This window comes from Rhinolophus ferrumequinum, chromosome 16 (genome assembly GCF_004115265.2).
Source record: "Rhinolophus ferrumequinum isolate MPI-CBG mRhiFer1 chromosome 16, mRhiFer1_v1.p, whole genome shotgun sequence".
Lineage (NCBI taxonomy): Eukaryota > Metazoa > Chordata > Mammalia > Chiroptera > Rhinolophidae > Rhinolophus > Rhinolophus ferrumequinum.
The window spans coordinates 14,097,419-14,122,507 of record NC_046299.1 but is presented as its reverse complement, the minus strand read 5'-3'; the positions used below and the strand labels follow the sequence as shown (position 1 = coordinate 14,122,507).

Below are 25,089 nucleotides of genomic sequence, written 5' to 3'. Positions count from 1 at the left end.
AACCTAGCCGGACCATCAGCTCTAAAGTGTCTTTTGGAGCAAAAATTAATATAAGACCTGATCTTATTTTACTATAAGACCAGGTCTATAATTAATATAATATAATATATAATATAATTATAATGTAATATAATATAATATAATATAATATAATATAATATAATGTAATATAATATAATACCAGGTCTTATATAATATAAAATAAGACCGGGTCTTAATATTAACTTTTGCTTCAAAAGACGCGTTAGAGCTGATGGCCCGGCTAGGTCTTATTTTCGGGGAAACACGGTATGTCTGATTTATTTTGTTTAGCATAATGCTTTTGAGATTCATTCCTGTTGCATGTGTCAAGTTTGTTCATTTTTACTGTTGAGTAGTATTGGCTGCACCACAATTTATTACTTCATCAGTTGATAGACATTTCGGGTGTCTAGTTTATGGTAATTATGATTAAAGCCTCTAAACATATGTATACAGGTTTTTATGTGGACATATGTATTTCTCTTGGGCAAATGCTTAGGAATGAAATTGCTGGGTCATATGATAAGGGTATGTGTAATTTTATAAGAAACTGCCAAACTGTTTTCCAAAGTAACTGTTTTCTTAAGAGTCCCAAGTGGCCTTCTGGAATAACATTGCTTCTGCCTAAAGAACTTACTTAACATTTCTTGGAGCATGTGTCTACTGACAATGATTTCTATTGGCCTTTTTTGGGGGGTGGGGGCAGGTGGGGATGGGTGACGGAAGTCCGGAAAAGTATTTAGCCTTTGTTTTTGAAAGATATTTTTACTCCATTAATGTCTGGATTAACTCTTTTTTTCTTTGATACTTTAAAAATGTCATTCCATTTTCTTATAGCTCACATAGTTTTAAATAAGAGGTGTTATTTCTTTCTTTTCCTAGTTCCTTTGTATATAAAGTATGTTTTTTCTCAGGCTGCCTTCAAGATTTTCTCTTTGGCTTTTAGCAGTTTGGTATGTCTAGGAGTTATCCTGCTTAGGATTCTTAAGTCTGTGGTTTGATGTCCTTCATTATCTGTGAAAAATTCTCACCTGTAATCTGTTCAAATATTATTTCTGCTCCTTTTTCCTCTTTGGGGAATATCATTTTTCTCATATGTTAGACTCTGATATTATATTCAACAATTCTTACATATTCTTTTTATTTCACCTTTTTTTCCTCTTTATTTTTCAGTGTGGATAATTTCTATTGATTTATCTTTAGGGTCGTTGTTTCCTCAGCTGTGTCTAGTTGAACATGTTGAAGGAATTTTTCATCTCTGACATTTTTTGTAGCATTTCCATTTTAGTATTTCTTATAGATTACATCTATCTGCTGAAATTCCCCACCTATTTAAGTATGTTGGCCACCTTTTTCTGTAGATTCTTTAACACAGGAAGCACAGTAATTTCAAAGCCCGTGGTCATATAGTTTCAAATTTAAGGTCATCTCTGAGTCTATTTTTGTTACTTGCTTTGTCTCTTGAAAATGTTTTTTTCCTGTTTGTTTTTTTCTGCTGAGGTTTTTTGTTTGTTTGGGTTTTTGTTTGGTTTTTGCTTACTTTATCTGTGTCTTCTCATTTTTTATAAAATTCCAGTCATCTTATGTAGAACTATATAAGCTGAGATCAGTAGTATTTATGCAGGAATTATGGGAGGTTGAGTCAGTATAGTCAGAAGCTGGGCTGGGTCTGAGTGTTATTGCTATGTCAGTTCACCATAGTTTGACTTTCTCTAGCAGTGGGCTGGTGTTGCCTAAGCATGGGGGCCTAGATAATGGAAGGTGTTTCTCAGTGTTAATACTCCACCCTCAGCTTTCAGTCACCCTGCATGGCAGTCACGAGTGGTTATCTGTTCACACTGTAACTCCCTGAGGGATAAACTGCTGTTTCTCATTCTGTGTACTAGGTTGTAAGGGAGTGTTCTCTGTTGTTCTGATCAGCTTCAATCTTAGGGAGGCCCTGTGTGCTTAGACATCCATGAAAGGAGGTGGGGAGCTTTTCATTGTTCCTGTTCCTTCTTTCTCTGGCAGCCAAACTCTGCCTTGTATCCGTGAATGGTTTTGAGCAGTGGGGAACGTCTGCTTGGTATCAGTATGGGATCTTTGCCTGTCCCTCCCCAAGAAGTAGAGATTTTTTCTTCTACCCTTCCTCCACTTTTGCTGTGCCCTATGGGTGACAGGCTTTGCTGCTTTTTCCTAGAGGTTTAAGGCTTTGCTTCATAGGAGGTTTAGAGACTGTACAAAAAACTACTTACACTAATGGACAATTTCACAGATGCTATTAAGAGGATTCTAGTCAGTGGGATATATTTTGATCATAGTTGCTTAAAATAACACAGGATTTTTAAAAGCTGGATTGCAGGTAATTTTTTCATTTTCATATTTCATTTGCTGATTCTGTTCCTGTTTTCTGAAACTATTTCACTAATCCTTACTGTTAATTATGAGGGGTTTTACCTTTTTAAATATTTCCAAAGCCTTTTTAGCTTTTGGCACTGTTCTTTTTTTTATTTTTAATTTATGACTTTTCAAAGTCAATGATATTAAGTGTACTTTTAATTTAAGATTGAAATGTTCATGATTGCCACATTCTTCTTAGAAGGGACAAAACTAATATCCATGCTCAGTGACACAACTATGTGCTTCAGATTTCAAAATCCAGGATGAACAGTATAAATTATTAATATGACTCTTGTTAGTTTGATAGATATTATAAATGCCATCTTTTTAAAACTCATTTTATTTGTAAGAACACACTCTTCAGGCCTCAGTGAAATGATCAGGCAAGGTAAAAACTTCTTGAGAGGTTGTATGGCAAGATAGTTATAAGCATGGACTTTGGAGCCAGACCACTTGAGTTCTTATTAATTTCACATCTTATTAGTTAACACCTAGAATATGTTTCAGTTTCCTCATCTAAATTGCAGATACCAATAGTACCTACCTCGAAGGCTTGTTATGAGAATTAGTGAACATGAATATATGGAAAGCACTTAGAACAGTTCCTGGCACAGAAAGTACTGCAATGTATATCAATGTTTGTTATTATCATTGTTATAAGATAGAGTCTCATCGTATAAGTCACAAAGAGAAGTTGCTAAGCTGCACCATCCAAAAATGGAAAGGCAAGGGACTGGAAAAAAATACTGGTAAGAGATTATTCAGCCATACACTATTCCAGAGGCTATCGGGAGAGAGGGGCAGAAGGCGTGAACCTAGCCACACATCCTAGAGTAGAAAGCCATGGTTACATTAGATAAGGTCCTTGTTTCTGATCACACAGGATAGCTCTGGCTTCAAGGCCCCAAGTGCACTGATTCATGGGGTAGAGGCAGAAGGAAGGGAGGGGAGAACAAGCCAGGCAGAGAATTGGCCAGAAGAACAGGCTCCCTTCTGTATTCCTTCATTCTGATCAGAACACTAATAATCTGGAATCAGACTCACTCATGGATTATTATTCCAGGTTTAGCTGTCTGAATTTCAACAAATTATTTAACTCCTTGATTTTCCCTTTCTTTATAAAATAGAGATGATAATAAGACTTCCGAGATTGTTAAAGGAAATAATCCCTGTAAAGTGCTTATTAGCTCAGTGCCTTAAACATAGGAAGTGTTCTGGATGGTTATCATTTTCACCGTCACCCTCATCATCGTCATCATCTGGTATGCAGAGTCCCAGATACCTGAATCCTGACCTGACTAGCCTGTACTTCTATATTTTTTCTCATTTCTCAGGCTTCTAAGGAAATGATAGATTAGATAGATAGATAGATAGATAGATAGATAGACAGACAGACAGACAGACAGACAGATTAGATAGACAAAGACCAAACAGATTCTCACACTTTGAAGCTTTCACTTTTACACAGTAGACCCTAGTTGTACTACACTGGCCTATTTGGATAACTAGGTAGCAGAGACCTGACTTGGTCTCTCACATATATACCAACACAGCTCTCCTTTGGCAAGGCAAGGTAGAGGCTTTAAAAGCATGTCATCTCCTACTTATAGTTTTATTTCTGATCTTCATGCTTTTTGCTTCTTTTTCATACTTGCTATACAAATTAGGACCTTTATATGATGCTAAGTGAGTGTTGATAGCAGATATCCTGTCTCATTTCTGTTCTCAGAGGAATGTCTTAGTCAGCTCAGGTTGCCATAAAACACCACAGACTGGTGGCTTAAGCAACAGAAAATTATTTTCTCACAGTTCTGAAGGCTGGACATACAAGGTCAAGGTGCCAGCATGACAGGTTTTGATGAGAGCTCTCTTCTGGCTTATACATGGTCACCTTCACGCTTTGCTCCTCACATGGAAGGGCCAAAATAAATAAGTGTGAAAAGCTTTGGATCTAGTTTTAGAGTGATTAAACAGAGACTGAGTCCCCAGAATATGTGGGTGCCATTGTCATTTTTAATACAGTTTATGTTTATAAAAATATTTGACTGTGAGAAATTAAATTGAAGTAAATTACTTTCCTTTATATTTCATAGGATAGCAATTAAGAATACAGAGAAAGAGGCAATGTGTGAAATAGATTTTTCTGTTAGACTGCCTAGGTTCAGCTTCCATTTTCTGCATTTGCTAGCTCTGTGATCCTGGCAAGTTAACCTAACCTCTCTAAGCCTGTTTCTTCGCCTGTAAAAAGGGCCTAATAACACTACCTGTCTTCTGGGGCTTTGAGAAAACTTAAATGATAATCTGTAAAGTGCTTGGCACATAGCAACTACAATTTATTGAGAACCATCATCATCATTTTTGTTGTTAAATTGAAAGACTTGAAAGTTAATACAAGTTAAGGAAGAAGAGTTCCTCCTGGATACAAACTACTTCAAGTTAAAGAAAATAAAATAGCCTTACCAAGATATTTATTATAGTATAAGATATGTCTGACCAAATTATTTTAGTTAAAATGTCTCACTTACATGTGAAAGTAGACTCGACATACATCTAAAATTAAACTCTTTAAATATTCTAACAGTAAAATTAATTTGAGAAATAGAGCCTTGCCACATTGTCATAATTTGTAATTTAATTTTTACAACTATTTATTTATTCGTATTATTTAATTTTAGTAAACAGTATTTTGATAAACAGCTATATTGTAATATACTGTACTCAGCTTTTTTGTATGTCAACTATATCTTTTTGAAAAAGTTTCATAACCAATTGGTTTATTTTTAAATAGTAGTTGTGATGTATATCTAAGTCTAAAAGCTAATTCTGTGGCAGAAATATACATTTCTTAAACCATTAAAAGATAGTTTTTTTCATGGGAAATTATTCAAAAGAAGCTGTTACTAAAGCCTATAATTTAGGTGGTTAGTGATAGGTATTTGACTGCCAGAATTTCTTTGGAAACCATGTTTTAACCCATTTCTTTTATCACATAAAATAAGAGATTCAAATATTTAAAAACTTTGTGCCCAGAGATAGAGAGGGACATACTGCTATTAAGAATAGTTTGGATTTCTTTGAATTTACAAGTAAATTGATAAGTAAACAAGTACTTTTCCTTTCACAAGGAAAACAAAAAATTTTCAAAAACAACTTAAAACATTGCAATATTTTTATTTTCTTCTATCAGATATTTATAAATATATTGTTCTCTTCCCTTAATTTAAATTTCTCAAACCATTGGCATGTTTGTATTACCCAGATACCTACATATATATATAATATTTACTCTTCATTTTTATAAAGGTTTAGAGGTCCAAAGAGATGACATTTTGTGGATAGCCATGGCAGGGACTCATCAGATATGGGCACTCCTACTGGACAGTGGAAGACTACCAAAGAAAAAGTAAGTGGCAACCATCTCTTTGGGTAAACTGCATGACTTGGGGTTCACATAATTCCCTTTCCCAAAGTCTCCGTTGTTGCCCCACCCACTGTACTAGTCAGCATATGCTGGGCTATATTCTAACTACCATGACACACAACCCAGATCCTCCGTGGCTTAAGACAAGGTTGGTTTTCTGCTCAGTCACATAGGTTTGCTGGGGAGCAAACCTGCTCTGTGCCCGTGGCTGATGACGAAACCATGATCTGGAGCTTTGCCAGTCATCCTGGCAGAGAGAAAGCCAGGTGGGAAGTCGCTTACTGGCTCGTAAAGCTCCTACTCAAAAGTGACATGTCACTTCTACTTATGTTTCATCATCCAAAGTAAGTCTCGTGACCACACCTAACTTCAAGGAACCTGAGAAGCGCAATCCCCCGAAGGATCCAGAAAGAGAACTGGAAACATTGGTGGGCACTCATCTTTTAACGTGTAGTTCAGACATCCCCAATTGTTAGTTCAGATATTTGAGTCCTGTACAGCAGAGTGTGAATAGCTCAGGTTTCGTAGTTCGGCCTGAAATTGAATGCTGGCTCTGCTACTTAACTATCTGTGTGAGCTTTAGGAGAGCCACTTTAACTTCCTAAGCCTTAGCTTCCTTATTTATATAGATTATGTTTTAAGAATCAGTACTCAGTGTGAAGAGCTCAGCCTGGTGCCTGGCATATACAGTAAATGTTGGTAGCTTTGTTGCCACTGTTGGGGCTATAAAGATAAAAAAGTGGTGTCTGCACAGAGTTTCTTACATCTTTTCGATGGAGCCTTTCCTCTGCTTCCTAACACCCTAGTAGAACTGACCATACTCTTGTCTGTGGTTGGCATACAGTGTTACTGCTGCACTGGTAAGTTCCTTCTCGCTCCCCTCCCACCTCTCTTTCCCGCGCGCTGTCTCTCTCTCTCTCTCTCTCTCTCTCTCTCTCTGTTTTTGGTTGTACTTGTTTACCTATTTCTTAGCTATTTCCTCTTACTAGACCGCCTCTTAAAGGAAAGGACCCTCATTCATCTGTGTGTCCCCTATACCTAGCCCAGTATCTGGTACATAATAGGAGCCCAGTAAGGGTTTGCAGAATAAAAGAATGAAAGTCATAGCCCATAGACTGTCAAGTCACCACAGAAAGTACGTGCCTGTCATCAAGTTATTTTTATCAGTAGAAAGGAAGAGATAGATAACCCAAAATATCAGGTATATTTCAAATAGTGTGTGTGTGTGTGTGTGTGTGTGTGTGTGTGTGTGTGTGTGTGGCTTTGTATGATTTGCAACATTTAATCATCCATCTAACAAATATTAAACATACTAAATGCTGGGCACTATGCTAGGCAATAGGGATGAAACATGTTCACTACTTAAGAATAAAATGAAAAGATATGGTTGCTGTCCTCAGTGGGTGTATAAAGGAAGCATCAGATCAGCAAACAGACAAGACAAAGTTGGAAGTACAGGTGCTGTGTGTAAAAGGAATCACTACAGTAGTCCTTTAAACCGAAATCATCCCTTACATAAATAAGGATCACCCGGATGGATCTGAGGTATCAAGGAAAGCTTCCTGGAAGAAGCTACTGAACTAAATCCTGATGGAGGAGTAGACGTGAGACAGAGAGAGTGGAGGTTTTCCGGGGAAGAAACAACACTGGTGATGTCAGGACAAGCCAGATCAAGAAGTGCCTCGTGAGCCCTTTTAAGAGATTTGAACGTTATTTTACATGCCCGTATAGAAAGTTTTAAGCTGTGAAGGAACATGATTATATTTGTGTTTCTGAAAGAACACTGGTCAGCACTGGGAGTGGGACAAGACTAGGGACAGCAGTGAGGAGGCTGTTGCTTCTCTATAGGCCAGAGATGGTAGTGGCTTGAACAGTGAAGTGACCAATAACATTTCATGTGAGACACAATTAGAAACAGTAAAAAGAAATAACAGAGATAGCCAGAATACGCCTTTCTAAGTGATGGCTGTTTTGGATGTAGATAGTCAAGAGTGGACTAAATTTCCAAATAAGTAGAGTGGTCACTCTCATATTTAATAGGAAAATGTCCACCCAGATCACACTTACCTGTATCATAATTGTAAGGGTGCTTTATTTATTACTAATCTTCAACAGGGAATGACTCCTAACATTTTAGAAGTTACTGTTTCTCCCTACCTTTTATTTAATTAAGGGAACTCCTTTTTAACTTGTTGAGACTCCTTATAGTAATTACCTTTTAATTCATTTGTTTGATATGTTAGTTATTACATGTGTTTCTCTGACTAGATTATTTTTATAAGTTCCTTGAATAATTGGCCATATTTTATACATTCTGTATCCTTTTGCCTCCATCCTCTGCTCCCTACTAACTTAGCCTTGGGAACATATCCACCAGTAGTGATTGATGGTCATTTTAGACTTTTACATGTGCCATATTTGGATCTGATATACACAGAGTCTCTGATTATTTTGCTTTCTATGTCAGCTTCTTCCCTTCCTTACAATTTATCTGGCATAAACTTAGAAATTAAGGTATAAAACTTACTTTTTGCATCACAAAAAAAATCATTGCAATAATCCTTTAAATAGAAATTTCCCTAGTGTATATAAGAAATTGAGTTGTATAATTGATTAGTTAAAGCAGCATAATCATCCTATGTCAGTTTCATAAAATGGGTAATGCTTGACCTGGCTCTCTTTCAAAATAATTTTTTTTAAATTCCTTTTGCTAGTCTTTACTATGTACAAGAAAACAAAACATTTTCAATGAAAATTTAAGCTTTAACTATCAAGAGCTAGATAATCTTTTCAATTCCCTTTCAGAACCTAATATTACATGAGGCTAAGAAGAGGTCAAGAAGTTAAGGTGGAATCCAGCTGTACCATCTCTGACCATTTGGAGAAAAAAAAAAATCTATCCCATCAGTGATGCGATCATCATAATTCTAACCTTCTCAGTGATTTCCTATCTGGCCATTGAGAATAGTTTCAGTTTTGTATGTCAAAAAAAGAAGGAAGGAAGAAAAGAAGGAAAGGAAGGTAAAGAAGGAAGGAAAGAAAGGTCCCTACACAGTGAATAAATAATGATTTAGAACAAGTACCGGGAAAGCTGACTTGCACAATTTAACTAGGCCAAGATCACTAGGTTTTTTTTTTTGTCTGTTTGTTTTTTTATAATGCTTATCACCACTGATTTCATCATTTGTTTAATAACTAAATTGGGCACAATGTAACAGTGTTGACTTGACCTATGAACTTATCTTTTTCAGTGAGTTAAAAAAAGGAACCTGCCTTCGGTTTGCTGGTAGTGGAAATGAAGAGAATCGAAATAATGCATATCCTCACAAGGCAGGTTTTGCCCAACCTTCAGGTCTCTCTCTGGCCCCAGAAGATCCATGGAACTGCCTGTTTGTAGCCGATAGTGAGAGCAGCACAGTGCGAACCGTCTCGCTGAAAGATGGAGCAGTGAAGCACCTCGTAGGAGGCGAAAGAGATCCCATGGTACTGAAAGTCGTGGTCGTCCCGTGTGCCCAGACACTTACCAAGCTTGCAGTTTTCTGAACTGTGAAGAGTTAGTAAAATTCAGGGGGGAGAGAGACAGAGAGACAGAGGAGAGAGAGAGAGAGAGAGAGAGGGAAGAGGGAAGAGAGAGAGAGAGAGAAGAGAGAGAGAGAGAGAGAGGGGAGAGAGAGAGAGAGAGAGAGAGAGAGAGAGAGAGAGAGAGGGAGAAACAGTCAGCTCTTGGACCTAATCATAAGTTAAAAGTGGAAGTCAGACCAAAGGAAATCTGAACAAAAAGAAACAAGTAACAAAACCATCTAAGAAAAATAAACTGACTCTACTTGATTATATACAGAGGGTGTCAAAAAAATGTATACATATTTTAAGGAAGGAAAAAACTATTGAAATTGTAATACTCAAATATATACCGATAGAAAAAGATGAATACAAGTCACGTTTGACTTCTGCAATTACAAGAGGTGCTCAAAGTGGTTCCCATCAGCATCCAGACACTTCTGATTAAAGAGAACTACTGCTTGAGCAACGCTGACCAAAGTGTCCACTTGTATGTATTTTTTTGGCACCCTCTGTATCGATGTCCAGGCTTCAGGGAGAAAGGAAGGGCACCACACTGATTATGGAGAGGAGTCTGGATCAAATGCACAGCCCTGTTTATACAAAATCAGATCTTTTCCCCCTTTAACTGAAGTAGCACATACAGCCGCCTTAATTTTCACTTTATGACCCTGACAAAGCATCGTAAAAATCTTAATACGTGTTTGTTTGTTTTTTCTTTCAAAAAAAAAGAATTTATTTGCTTTTGGTGATGTCGATGGAGTAGGAATGGACGCAAAGCTTCAGCACCCACTGGGAGTAACGTGGGACAAGAAAAGGAATTTACTTTATGTAACAGACTCTTACAATCACAAGGTGAGTCTTGACAGGATTAAATGATACCCTGCTTTTCATTTGTGGCATTTAAAGTGCTGCAAGATCTGTGAGCCTCCTACAACTGCCACTCGGAAATGTCGAGAGGAATCACAGTCTTTGACAACTATATATACAAGTCAGTCTTCTCTGTTCGTTTTTGGTCCTTTCTTTGCAAGGAGGATGTGATGGTACTCTGAGCTGGGGAAAGCACTGACAGATAAATTCCCAATGGCAATAGCCAGAATTGTGAATTGCAACCCATCAAAACTGCTTAGTAACAAATTCAGTAAATAAGGAGAAGGCAGGTAGCAGAGAAATTAATATGTCAACTAACAAATGAATATTTTGAGCTATTGAATAATTGCAATGCCTGCTAGGAAATAATTCCATTTTAAGCAGCATTTCAATTTCTGTCTCTGTTGCATTGACTATTTACTTCTATTTTTATTTTTCACAAAAATCAGTGGAAAATATTAATATTTTATGATGAGAGACTATACATTTAACACAATTGAGACACATGGGGAATCATTAAGTTTAAAATATGTAGCAAATCCTCAGCCAATGTTAGGTGCTCATGAGAAGAAAGTTCAACTATGTCTCATTGTGAGAAAAAAATATTTAAAAAAATTTTAATTTCATAAGTAATTTCATCAAAGATTGCTTACAGAGGGCAAGATGTAACTGGGGATTTTACATAGTTTTTAGCTGTCAGAATGGAGTAAATTAAAGTCCCCTTAGACTTTAATTTGAATATTTGGTTTTTTCAAGCAAATATGGAAATGCCTTTTTCTGAGATTTGTTTTTTAAGAATACTAATAACAAGCAGAAATTCTCTGGCTTGCTTGTTACTATTCTATACTACTAACATGAGCTTAAGCTTCAGGTATACAAATTGTTTTTCTCTCTTTTTAGATTAAAGTTGTGGATCCAAAAACAAAAAACTGTACAACATTAGCAGGAACTGGAGATGCAAGTAATATCAGTTCCAGTTTTACCGAGTCAACTTTTAATGAACCAGGAGGCTTGTGTATTGGAGAGAATGGTCAGTTATTATATGTAGCAGACACCAATAACCATCAAATTAAAGTGATGGATTTAGAAACAAAAACGATTTCTGTGGTAAGTAATCTTAAAATATAAGTTAAAAGAGATTTTAGAAATGCTACTGAGATCCTCACAGCACTGACCGAGGCACTTTTGGTTAGTCTATCTCTAGTGATGAAAGTGAAACACATAGATAGAGTCATAAGGGAATGTCTGTTTCAAGGATATCCTATTATTTTTAAAGTAAAAATTCCATTTGTGCTGAAAGTGTTTGAGAAAGATACTGAAAGATGGAAAAGATTTGATGGAAAGAACTTTCAGGAAAGGAAAAAGAGGATTCAGATTTGTGTTTAAATGTGAAGACATACTGACACACACACTACCCACACATACAATGTGGATTGGGTTGTTTAGTCTTTTTATTTTATTTTTAATGATTCTTAGATTAACGTGTAATCTTTGTTTCCTATGGTAAATCCATTACCAAACAATCTTCCAAAGGAAGTTCTAGAAGCCACTTTCTCAAGACATTGAAAATAAGATTGGAAGAAAAATAAGTTCTAATCAATTTTTAAAGATATGGACATGGTCTCTAATAAAATTTTCAAGCTCTCCCTTGATGTTTCTCCCTTGATGAAAAAAAATGCAAATTATTGTTTCTAAAATTATAGGAATTTCTAAGATATGTTTTAAAATAAAAACACAGATTGCCATCATAAATGTCATTCCTTTCAACATAGATCTTTGCTATAAGATGAATGACATCTTGTAGCTGGCAATCAACATTATAAGATGTATATTATATCCACTACATTTAAAATGATAAAGTTTTATTTTAATTTCCTACTATCTGTAAACATACTGAACAATTAATTTAATTCTGTTTTACTTGTAAGTGTTGGTAATCTTTTGGCCAGGATGAAATATTTTTCTGAACCTACAAAATAATCATGAGGACGTCTAAGTAAACACATTTTAATTCAGACTGGAATGACAATTAAGTTTCATTAAGATAGAACCTCATAGAAAAATGAGGCTCTATGACATAAAATCTCAATTTAGACTGAAGTCTAAAAGTAAACTCTCAGTCTACAGTTGCTGTAAAGTACTTGTGCTTTCGTAAACAGATTTTCTTATTTCCTAGCTGCCAGTCTTCACATCTGAAAATGCTATGGTAGATGGCCCGTTCCTAGCAGAAGAACAGAAGACGGTACCCAAACTGCCTAAATCTGCTCCAGTCATTAGTCTTCCCCCAGTGGCCGCATCTCCAGGACAGACTCTTCAGTTCAAGCTAAGATTAGACCTCCCATCAGGAACAAAGCTAACTGAAGGAGTAGCCAGTTGCTGGTTTCTAACAGCTGAAGGTATGAGAATAATCTTAGAAATGCAAATTTTCCAGAACTTCTTGATGTTTAATCTAGTAATCTTTCTCATTTATTATGTGAATTTTGACTCTCTAGTTGGGCAGGATTTGAGGGAGGTCTTGTGACAAAACAGATCCAGATCTAACTCCACGGTAGCAGTTTTTAGTCTTTGAGGTTCCTTCTTCTTTCAGTAAAGAGCAGTGTAACGCACCCAAAATTACTCAATCCTAATTGCCCCCATTTGCTGCCAGACAAGTCCATCAGTTGAGGCAGACTTCCGCAGTCTCAGAAAAACAGGTTCTTGAATGTTAGAGCTGTGAAAGGCGCCAAAGGACACCATCTATTCTAAACCTCTTCTTTTATAAATGAGGGCACTAATGGCTCAAAGAGATAAAGTGATTATAATAAATGCTCATTATGATCAATGCTCAAGGGCATATATTGAATTAGGTCAAAAAATGGAATTTGAACCCAGTTCTGTTTGTTCTTATTTAGTGTCTTTTTCACTGTGTATTCCCTCTCAAAATAGCTCTAGCCCTAAAAACGAAATTAAATTTTTTAAGAAGACATATAAAATTCAGTGCCACCAGTTACACATTTGGATGTTATAAAAGTTTTTAAACCTTACTCTCAATTTCTGTACTTAATACATCATGGTTTGTGGATGAGCACCAGTCCACGGACTATGCTTGGAGTGGCACTGTTCTAAAACACTCCAACATAAAGAGATCAAAGAGAGGAGGGAGAACCAGGGAAGAAGACTGAAGAGTGAATAAGCAAGTAGGAGCGAAACCAAGAGTGTCGTTTCCTGGAGCCAGCTGGTTTAAGGCGAGCGACCAGCTGTGTCAAGTGCTATTGATAAGGGCTAAGAATTGATCATTGATTTAATGTGAAGGGTTAATTAATGTCCTCCACCAGAGCTGTTTCATAGTGATGGATGAGGAGATGCCTGATTAGAGGAGGTTAAAAAAGAGTAGGAGAGGAACTGGAGAAAGCAAATACAGATAACTCTTTCGGGATAAGAGAAAACAGAACAGCTGCTAGAAAGGGAAAATGGAGTTGAGAGAAAATGGAGTTGAGAGAACAGCATGTCATATATTATGGCAAAGATCCAATAGAGACAAGAATTGATGATATGGGTGGGTATCCTTGAGCATATGAGAGGGGATGGGATGAGTGCACACGTAGAAGGCTGGCCTTTGCCAGGAACGGGGACAACGTTCGCACAGGAAGGAGAGAAGGCTCAAGGGTGATCCAGAGGTCTAAATGGGTGAGTGGGGGAGTAGGTTCTTGTGGAAGCTTTTTTCTAAATGCTTGTTTTCTTAGTACATTGGGAAGTAAGGCCATCAACTGAGAGGGAATGAGAGAGAGGGGAGAAGCTTTTGGAGGTTTGAAAAGAGGGTCATCCAGGAAGGTGGGAGGGTGACTACCCGAGGGAAATACAGAAGCACAGTGTGATTGCTGAACAGCTTGAGGCTAGCTGTCATGAATTGAAAGCCAGGCTAGTCCCCCTGTTTTCCTCCAGCCAAGTTGAGCCACAGGATGCAGGCAGTGTAGGTAGAGTATTTACTGAACAGTGTTAAGCAGCAGGTGTGCTACAATGGCAGGTAATTAACTCAGGTGTGGAACACTGATTTAGTATTAGTTGTGTTTACCACTCTACCTTTCAGTAATATAGCAATAGAAATCTCACAGATTCTATTTTAAAGAATTAAATTGATTTTCCCCTTGAGTATGACATTTTTAAAAAACATATGCCTTTCTTTTAACTGAAGTAACTTGACATAAGCACTTTCCAATTCAATTCTTCAGTTGTTTCATTATTATTCTTTACTTTTCCAGATAGCATCTATCAAATGCTTCAGAGCTTTCAATCGCGGTTTATTTCAATGTGGTAGTATCATTAAGACTTGACTTACCAGTTATTAAGCCCGAAGCTGCATTTTCTTCTTTAGAGATGCCAGAGGTAGAATTTGAGCTCCATTACTTGCTTACTACAAGAAAATGGATTCCAAAGCCGTATCTTAAAAGTATGTCATTCAAGTAGAAGGATAAAACGTTGTTGGAGGATATGTAATTTAAATACAAGTGAATTACTATTGATCAGAATCCAGGCCGAGCCTCACTCACTAATCCGTGATCGCTTAATCTAAGAACACTTCCTGTTGGTCTGTTCTCAAAGTATTCAGTTACTGCAAATTAGGTAAAGATTTGAAGTGTGTTTGAATCACACTGTGAACTTATTAATTTATAATAAGGAGTCAGTATACTGCCTGCCTTATAGCAGTGCTTTCCAACATCTTTAACAGAATGGACACAATTTTAAAGTAAAATACTCACAGTCCCGAAGTAAATCTGACTTCTTGTCTCTCGTGATCTTCCTCTGACCTAGTCTCCCACGCTCTTTCCCATGTTCTCACTCAAGCTTCCATTTCCTCCCCCACCCCTCCTCCCTCGTGCCCTCTCACACACTTTTCTTTTGTACGTGACTCAGACCCAGGCTTTCTGCCGTTTACCTTGGAGCATTCTCAGGGCGGCATCCACACCAAAAGAACAGACCTCCATCAAGAACAGACCTCCGTCGTCTAGCCAGGAGGAACTGCTCGGTTTGGGAGGCCGGCCCTGGGGTGATTGACTGAGCCTGTGGGGAAACACCCCCTCCGACTCCCCACAAGGGAGAGAGCTGAGCTGGTGCAGTACAGGAGGATGTTGGGAGCCAAGAGCTTTGTGGACAGAAGAGCACGCAAACCCTGTCATTCCTCTGCAGGCTCAGAGTCAGTTCTCGACTGCCAGTTCAAAGGTCCTGCCTGCGTCCATTAGTCTGCAGTATTGCATCAGTTGGAGATCACTGTTAATTTAACTTCTCTGCATAAAATTAAAGAGCAGTGGATTGATTTTTGAAATAGGATATTGACACATTAATGTGTTTATGATAACTCTACTTTGTCAAACACTAATTGATATTGAGTCATTGGAATATAAATATGGATAGTATTAAAGGAGAGTAAAGTAGTATATAGAGCAAATTCTTCGCTGTTTTATCACTTGTCCAAGATATTGGCTGCATTTTTATTGTATAGGGACAAAAAAGGTTTCAGGCAAGAATCCTAACTCAGGTTTTTGAAAATTATTTTATAGGGTACATTTATACACCTACGATTAAAGGACTTTTTCTTCTTGACCAGTTATTTAGAGACAGGAACACTTTAACTAAATTTTGGTCTGTATAAACTTAAAGTTTTCAGCATATGTGAAGGTTTTAAGCCAAAAAAAAAAGCATAAAAGCACCACTAGCATATTATAACCTCACAAATCCCATGTGTGATACATCTGAAAAATATCAGAAGAAACATTTTCCGTATTTTATTTCTAGAATTAGACATTAAAATAACCCAATTTACTTTCCTGTTTGATGTAAAATATAAGAAGTTCCCCATCAATCTGCTATCTAGCAAAACCAAACACTAAATAAAATGAAACACTCTCCTCAGTCCAGAAATCAGCAAAGGCCAACGAATTTTAAAGAGAACTTTAAAAGAATTGTTTACAAGCTCTTGCATAAAAGCTCTGGACTTAACTCTTTAGATTCTTACCTTTCACCTTCTCCTGACTCTTACCTGACAAATTTTTCTCAAATTGAATTTTTCAATCAACAGAATATAGAAGCAATAAACTAAAAGATGGAGAGGACCAGTAGAGGCAGGTACTCTGGGTGATGACTGAGGTCAAAAGAGACAGAAGCCAAAAAGTAGGCATAGAATTTCATCACTACTCAATAGATGGTACCGTTTTTTATGCAAATGGCCCCACATCATTGATGAGTCATTAGATTTTGTTCAGTGTATTCTGTTTAAGATGGCAGGAAAGCATGTCCTGCATTTCAAAATGCTGGCTCTTGATATCTAACCCCCTGTAAAGCTGAATACCTGTAAGTATGTGCTTCCTCCATATGACATGTGTGTGCCTTCTGCCAGAAGGCACTGCAGGAATAAAGACATTTAAATCTTTTAGTCCTAGAAGATTAAAGATTTTTAGTGGTTTAGTAGACTTGTTACATAGATAATCTATGTCCTTAAGTCTTGGAAGAGTTTTATGTACTAAAAAGAGGTAGACAAAATCTCTGAGCCTATTAGAATAATATATGCAGTGTTACTTGTTTCTAAAAACTGTTACTTTTTTTATTATTACCTTTTCATATTCAATAATTCATCATAATCTTAATTTGCCAGTCCCTGCAGAGTTGTACATACCTTCGTACTCCCTAGATAGTTTTGTATTTTCGTATTATATTACTGAACACTTTTTCTTATACAGTCTTAATAATTTACCTTTTTATTTTCCAGGCAATGAATGGCTTCTTCAAGGACAGACACCATCTGGAGAAATAGAGAACATTTCCAATCAGCCAACCATCTCCCTGCAGGTTCCTGGAGATTGCTTATCACCCGAAGCCGTTGTATCTATCAGCGTGTTTCTTTATTACTGTAGCGCAGACGGCAGTGCCTGCATGATGAAGGGAATTTTGTTCAGTCAGCCTTTACAGATAACCAGTGCACAACACGGTTCCTCAGCTCCAGTAGAGCTCAAGTATGTATTTTAGCAAGCTATTAGGTTGTGCAGAAGTCATTGCGGTTTTTGCAGTTATTTTTAACCTTTTAAACCGCAACGACTTTTGCACCCACCCAATAGCTGGCAATGCCTGTGTCCATCCTCACCATCACTGCACCTTACGAAAGAAGCTTTTCTGCTGCCTCTGGGTTACCAAGAAACCCACTGCTCAGTTCTAGCAACTGATACTACAGTAAAGCTCTGCTCCTTATTTATTTATTGTGAACAAATGCCTTCATTCCGGCTGTGTATCAGCTCAGTCACTGACCATTCTTTGAACCACGTTGTTGTAATCTATGCTGCTATTTGGCGTAAGACTTAAGTCCACACTATAGTATAGAATATCATTATGAGATAATTTGCAATGATTACGGATAACAATGATACCAAATATTTTAACTAACTTTTCCTACCTTTATTAATAGCAAGCAGCACATTTGAATGTGTGAATTTCACAGTAACTGTAAAGAGAACCTAAGATCCAATCCACATGTTGGTATAAGGATGCCTGACATTCAAGGTGTAAGGTCTATTTTAAGCTCCCCCCAAAAAAGTCTTTTCATCACAGTAGAAACTAAAAGTGTACCTGGGTGGTAAATATGTTCTTTGTTCTCTTCTGCAGTTTTCACAGTTGAGAGATATATTTAAAAGAGAATTATCTATTTTTATTATAAATTATTAGCTATTTTAATTTACCATTATTAATGCCTTATAACTCTGTACAGGAAAAGGTAAAGACAGAAGCTCTGAGGACATACAGACTCACTCCTTTAATTGTTTTCTGAATGAACAGTCTTACTAAATAACAAACAAGTCCTCAGAAATATGACTTTCACGGAGAAAGGGATGTAAGGACACAGTACTGTTTGTGATATTATTTAATGATAAAGAATTAATTGCGACAGCTGAATCTGATGTGAATGGGTATGTATGTTGTCTTAGAAATTTACGTTTCACTTGTAAGCATAAAATACAGATTTGTTGGGTTTTTTGGTTCACATATTCAAAATTTAAATTATGATCATTTATGGTGATGTTTTAAAAATCACTTTTAAGCCTTCAAAGTGAAAATTTCCATATGATGCACTTTCATGCTATTAATATATATAGTATATGCTAATATATTCCTCTTTAAAATATTAAGGCTGAAACATGTAGTGATTTGATGACACTGTTTTGGGTTTTCTTTTTAACCCCAAAAGCTATAGTCACTAAAAGATACTGAAAGTTTTTTTATAGTCATAATTTCTCTTCGTAACTCTTTGAAAGCCTATTCTCGTTTTTACTAAAACTTATTCAACTGTTTGTTATTTAATAAGGTTACAAGATTTTTTTAAAAAATCAGGCGAGCCATATTTATTCAATAAATATTTATAGACAATATGGCATAATATACCTTTCCCCCTTCAAAAACAGTGCTAAATTTGAAGTGTAATTTTTTAAGCACCGTCATCTGCCCAGTTCTTTATATATTTTGTGAAATACAGTTTTGAACATAACTATTCTCTTCTTTTATACAGGTTACCTAAATTTCTGAAGTAAGGAAATGCATACATTAAGACTTAGACTTAATTTATAACTTGCTAAAGCTATTTTAAAGAGAAATATAAATGTACAGGAATCATGTTTAAAATTATATCTAATTACCTCATAAACTTTTTCTCTCCACACAAAAAAATGTTATTCCGTAATAAAAGAATGTATAATGTTAATATTCTTTTTTATGAAGGACAGGCCATAGTCGTTTTTTAATCTCATTATCATATGTCTCATTTCCAGTTGGACAGGATAAGAATATTTTGGCTTAATCTTTTCCTATTTAAGGATATAAACAGTTTCACTCTCTAAAAGAAGTTTATGCAGTTTTAACTTGCTAACTCAGATGTACCTGATAATTTTTCAATACTGTACACAGACACACATACAGTATGTATTTTTATGTACATTAAAAATCCAAAAATATTTTTTAGAATCTATTAATAATGTTCCCTTTGTCTAGACAGTTTTAGGTTAGTATTAAGCTTATACTTCACTTTCAAAGTACAGTCTTAATGAACATTCTTATTCTTACTCAGCCACCAGTCTGCATTTTTTACATTCAGAATATTACTTATATGATTAGTATGATTTTTTGTAAATTATACTAAAGCAATATAAATAGGTTCCTAGAATTTATGACTAACATAAGCCTCTAACATAAGCCGCTTACATAAGAGGAAGTCCTAGGAAGTTTATTTTTAAAAATTTCTTGATCCTCATCTGCCTTGTTTCCTATAAGAACGTCTGTATTTTTTAACTTTTATGAAGAGTAAGACTTTAGTGTACGTAAGTCACCTTAATCAAAGTGCCTGTGGTGTTACACACACTTTGACATAATACCTGGAATCTTTGTCCTAAATTATTCTGCTGGTTTCTATTTTTTCCACCACTCTTTGTGATATCATGTATACTCAGGATTGATATGATCCCTGAAAAGAATTTTGCTTATCTCGAATATGCTGTTTCAAGCAAATATTTAACAACTATTCACAAGGAAAAACTTTTACAGCTTAATCACCCATAAGTGTAACTTTGGCGAAGTTCAGTGACTAAAAAAACAATTTTCTCCTTAACTGTTCTAATAATATATTTAGTTTTAGCTTTCCATAGGTCTGATCATATTATAAATCTTAACACAGCTACAAAAAGGTTTAATATGTATGAATGAGTATATGTACATGTATATATGTTTGTCACTATGTACATACACAGATACAAAGATCAACTCAAGAATTTCTCACGTAAGTTTCTCTTATGGCCAATATATTTTTGAGCTAATACCACTGAAATAAGTTACTCTCTGCTTGTTTTTCCATAGTTGGAAAATTTGGGAAGATACGGCACAAAATTTACTATAATTTATATCTGCCAATTAAAAAGACTTCAGTCTGGCCTCTATATTTGGCATCATGTTTAAGAACAGTCATCAGAAACTAAATTCCATAGTTCACAATTGCATAAAAATATATGCAGAGGGACTGTGTCAATGGCAATTTTCCTGAATGGCGGAATTATGAATATTTTTATTTTAATTCTGCTTTTGTTTTTTTTTTTTTTTCAGTGAGCAATGAGTTAATTTTTTTGAAAAAACCCAACTGGAAATGTTTTTTAAAGATTTTAAATGAACTGCATAGTAAGCATTTATTATATAATAACTTTTCTAGGGTCACTTTTATTACCAAAGATCAAAACATAGTTTAGAGCTCTTGGATCTCCCGGTTCTAAGTGTGTGGTGTGGTGGAGACAGAAATGATTGTGGTTCTTCTGGTTTCTTCATTGTGCAGTGTGGTGGTTAAGAGCAGGGACTGCGCACTCACTTAGATTCTGACCCTATAAAATGAGGCTGCTAGCCCTGCCTCATGGGGTGGCTTAAAGATTCGATGAAATGGTGTTTGTAAAGCATTTAGTAACTAATGAAACTGCTAGTTCCCGCCTTAGTTAATAACAATTTATGGCCATAAGCACATGGCTTGGCATTTTTTCTGCAACCAGTTTCTATAGGAAACTATTTCTCTACCAACTATTTGATATGTTAATATACTCCATAGAGTTGGGATACAAGAAGAGAAATAAAGCATATTACTATTTTATAAATAATATTGTAGTTACAAAGAAGCATGCCTACAGTCTTATTAAAAATATGTTTTTGAAGACCCTCTAGAGTAATTAATGCCCTTTGAAAGGGTCTAGATGTACTCATCCTGAATCACATTCCTGTAACACCCCCTGATGGTGCTTTACGAAATCTTCAGAGTACCTTTGTGCCTTTTGCCTCATTTGAGCCTTAAAGTAATCTGGTGAACCAGACAAGTAGATGTTGTGTCCATTTTGCAGAATAGGAAACAGCTGTAGGAAGTTGGTGGCATATCTCAACATCAGAGCTCCCAGAACAATGCCCGATGCTAGAGCAGTGCCTGGTAGGAGCAGTTGCTTGGGCCGGTCGGGTTGGATGACTAGAGGGTAAAGGGTGAGTGATGGATCCTGTATTTGAGCACCAGTCTCGTAATTCCTAGCTCTACTCCTAGATGTAGAATGAAAAGGGGCTGCGGAATTCGGAGTACTTACCTTACTTTTGTGAATGCTTTCTTGAGCCTTTCAGTATTTAAATAAAGTCACAAAGATAATAGCTAAATGTATTGAGTGCTTACTATGTGCCTGGCACTTTTCTAAGTGCTTTATACATGTTAACTCATTTACTCTTCACAACCACTTTATGAGGACCTAATTTTCCTTATTTCCCTGATGAGGAAACTGAGACACAAAGAAGTTATAAGCAGTTACGCAAACATAGTCAAGATCCTGCATTTAAGAATCGGATGAGTCTGCTTAACTACTGTGCTGCATTGCCTCTTAAAGTAGTTTTCTTGAAAACATAAATCTTTCATAGTTTTAAGTAGTAATGAATCAATCCAAAGAATCCAAAAAGTCCTAGTGATCACTGGTTTTGAAATTTAAATTAAATCCATTTAATTATATTTTTGGACTTTTCATTCTACACTCTTATCCTTCAGGGTTTGAAACAATCTGATTATTGTTGTTCTCCAAAAGATTTTCTGTACCATTCTTTCTTAAATTCAGATTATTATCCAAAGTTTTTCTTGGCAGATGGATATATTAAGGAATTAAATATCTTTTCAGTGTTAGTTCCAACAATGAATGCTATTTTAATTGGTCTTCAAAAGGTAATTATAAGACCTTGTCATAAAGTATAACTGAATTCTTAGCATAGAACTGTCTCAAATCCAAAAAGCTTCTTTAAGAAAAATTTGTTTTAATAACCAAAGTCAGCTCTAGAAACATAACATTTGGCCAATCTGTTAACACACATAAAAACTTACTTGCTTCATAAATAACACTGCAGTAGGTGGACCTCACCCCTCACACACTAGGTCAGCCTATTTATTATTCTAGTATTAAAAGGAATGAAGTAAAATGCTATCTACCACCGATCATGGTCCATGATCATCCAGGTAAAAGAATGTAAACATCTTTTCCTTGTTAAACAGTTTGCTAGTTTAAATTAAGAAACATTAGAATTTGTTAATTTTGTTGTAAAATCCCATTTCTGGAATCCGTAAGGAATTATACGTCAACTTAAAACAGGAATGATCGTGTCATACTTTAGAAGTAGAATTCACTGTTGCTCACCAAGATTTCCTCCTTTTTCCTCCAGTGGCACATACATAATTTATTTAAGTAAAGAATTCACACTAACCGTAGGTCATTATTTCGTTCTGAATAATTAAAAGTTGGCATTTTCCCATTTCCTTGCAATAGGGTAGTAGAAAGATTGGTATTACAAGTTAGAGGCTCAACTGATCTGTCTGGATCCCATGTCCAGCAAGCCTCGGCCCTTCAGATACGAGCCTGCAGGAGAGGTGAGGTGGGCCAGCTTCTGGCTGTCCCGCGGTGTCACCACAGAGCCTGGGGAAGTGGGACAGGAGGCAGCGCCCCTCAGCTCCTCTGGCGGCACCCCTTCCATTTCTTAGTGTGCTGACGGGGGTTAATTATTTTCAAAGATTAGAGCTGGAAAGCGAAAACCCTAGCTACTCTCTGTGGAATGTTTGCCTAGTGTAGTTATTCATTGTTTGGTATGTCCCTTTTTGCTGGTATGTCGCTCTCAAGTGTACTAAGGACAGTTCATTCTGTTGAAAGCTCCACAGTCCAAAGGAAAGAATCCCAAGGATTGTCCCATGCACTTCCCAGCCTGGACCAGCAATCGCACACTGAAAAGCACTTCCTCGAGCACAGCACAGCAGCACTGAACAGCCTGCAGCTGAGGGCGTTCTTACCAACGGCGGGTAAGAACAGGCAGTCCTTCCTCTAAGCACTAACTTCCAGGCACAATTGTCAGATTATTTCTAAGGTTTGGAAATTTGAAACTATGAGTTAGATGGACAAACGGAATATATTCCCTTTTGCTTTTAATACGCTTGGTTACATACTTACATTTGAAATAAAGTGAGATGAGGCCTCAGAATACTGAGAAGCAGAGGGGAAAAATAGCCCTCAGATTTAAATAGGCCCAATTTAAGCAGTATCTTTCTGATTACCTACTGCGCTGTGTTCATGAAAAATACATGCTAAAATATATCGGGCAAAACATCAGTTGGTAAATTATGGTAATGAAGAGTAAAAATAGACATGTTTGTTCCTCTCTGAAAATAGTAGGACTCTGCCATGTAACTCGCTTCTAGTTTTAGAATTTGTAGCCATTATTCTTAGTCCCACCAGAAATATATTCATTCTGTGAGCAAGGATATAGTGTTGATTGTTGTGTTCATTACAGTATTCGAGACGCTAACAAGTTTGTTTGTACAGAGTTGAAACGTATTGTTCCTGCCTGCCTCTGATAGTCATCCAAATTTCTCTGCAAAGAGTATACTACCACTTCCTCCCCACACTTCAGGCTTCCCTCTCTTTAAAAACAATAGTAGTTTCTGTACAAGTTTCAGTGAAGAATTGTGGTCACACAACAGAAAAAACAATGATTTTGTTGTAAATTTTTTTTCCTAGAATTCCTAATATCTCAATTTCCAAAGGAGGAGAACAGTACCCTATCCTATGTGACTTTAATTTCTCTCTACTCTGAGGAGTACTTTCTAATTACGTTTTACATAGGTTAATATAGAAAAAAGAAGGTTGAAGTTCTCACTGTTAGGATCCACTGAGAGCCAGTTTAGATATGTTTTCATTGCTGTCATTACTTTACATCTGGATAATGGACATATCAAAGTTTTCTGTGTAATATCATTCACACAGAAAACTGATTTATCTATGATAATTATATATATATATATGTAATTACTTTCAAGTTGTAACATTTCATAAATTTGTCAAATTTTAGAGACAAACTTTTCCCCTCTCTCGTGTGGATAAACTTGTGGTTTTATTTTTGAGAATAGAGTTGGTCTGCTATACTGACTTCATATCTGTCATTCCAAAGGTTTGATTATATTTATTTTTTTTCTCCAAAAATAAAAAATGCAATGAAAATCCAATTTACAAGGACATATTGATATTTCTAGACATGGTCTAGTTCTAAAAGAATTTACTTGGTTTGCATTTTTCAAGCATTTCATGTAGACAGATTAATATATTTTTGTACACTTTATTTCTACATTTATTTCAAGACTACTTTCAGTGACTTTTTCAAGTGCATGTGTGAACAGAAGATGGTTTGGAATGAGTGTGCAGTGGTCTTTATCACCAACTCAAAAGAAGTGTAATGTATGTGATTGTAGAAAGCAAGGATGTATTTATACTGTACTGTACACTGAAACCTAATGACTCTTTTCTAAAGCTTTGTACATTTTTTCATGAAACAGATTAAATATTTTCTCTCTAAAGCCATGTTTCTGATTTTAACATGCTTTCTGTTTTAAGTATATCATGAGATAATTTTACTGCTTAGAAAACTATAAGTCATGATTTCTTGTTTAAACTTTTGGAAAAATGAGCATAATACTGAATTTTTAAAAAAAATTATGTAAGTCAAAATAAAATGCAATCATAATTACAACAGATTTTTTAAAAACATTCAGAAAAGGTGATCCATTCAGTAAATGGTATTGGGAATATTTGAAAAGAAAAAAATAGATCTCTACTTGAAACTATACACAGAATTTGAATGGAATTAATAACAAGATAAAAAGAAAAAAAATGCCAGAAGAAATGAAGGAGAATATAGTGTTGGGAGTGAGGATCTAAAACAAAAAAATAAAATAAATTACTCGATCATAGATAGAGACTAGATTGGTGGTTGCCAGTGGTAGAGAAGGGTGGAGGCAAAATGGG

At 36.0% G+C, this 25,089-nt stretch overlaps 2 protein-coding genes across 2 annotated transcripts in view; one reads left to right on the top strand and one right to left on the bottom strand.

The window, feature by feature from the left end:
* DCLRE1A (DNA cross-link repair 1A) overlaps positions 1-15,398 on the bottom strand; it is a 56,477-nt gene extending 41,079 nt beyond the window's left edge. Inside the window, exons 1-2 of the mRNA XM_033131392.1 lie at positions 15,162-15,398; positions 14,565-14,639 (exon numbers count right to left, since the gene is read on the bottom strand). The gene's annotated coding sequence lies outside the window, so the exon portion shown is untranslated. The remainder of the gene's footprint in view (positions 1-14,564; positions 14,640-15,161) is intronic.
* The window catches only part of NHLRC2 (NHL repeat containing 2), a 44,383-nt gene extending 19,721 nt beyond the window's left edge, over positions 1-24,662 (top strand). The window contains exons 6-11 of the mRNA XM_033131391.1: positions 5,704-5,803; positions 9,073-9,304; positions 10,112-10,234; positions 11,150-11,356; positions 12,426-12,645; positions 16,989-24,662. Coding sequence (XP_032987282.1) covers positions 5,704-5,803; positions 9,073-9,304; positions 10,112-10,234; positions 11,150-11,356; positions 12,426-12,645; positions 16,989-17,245 — 1,139 coding nt within the window. The 3' untranslated portion in view covers positions 17,246-24,662. The remainder of the gene's footprint in view (positions 1-5,703; positions 5,804-9,072; positions 9,305-10,111; positions 10,235-11,149; positions 11,357-12,425; positions 12,646-16,988) is intronic.
* Positions 24,663-25,089: the final 427 nt, after the last annotated feature.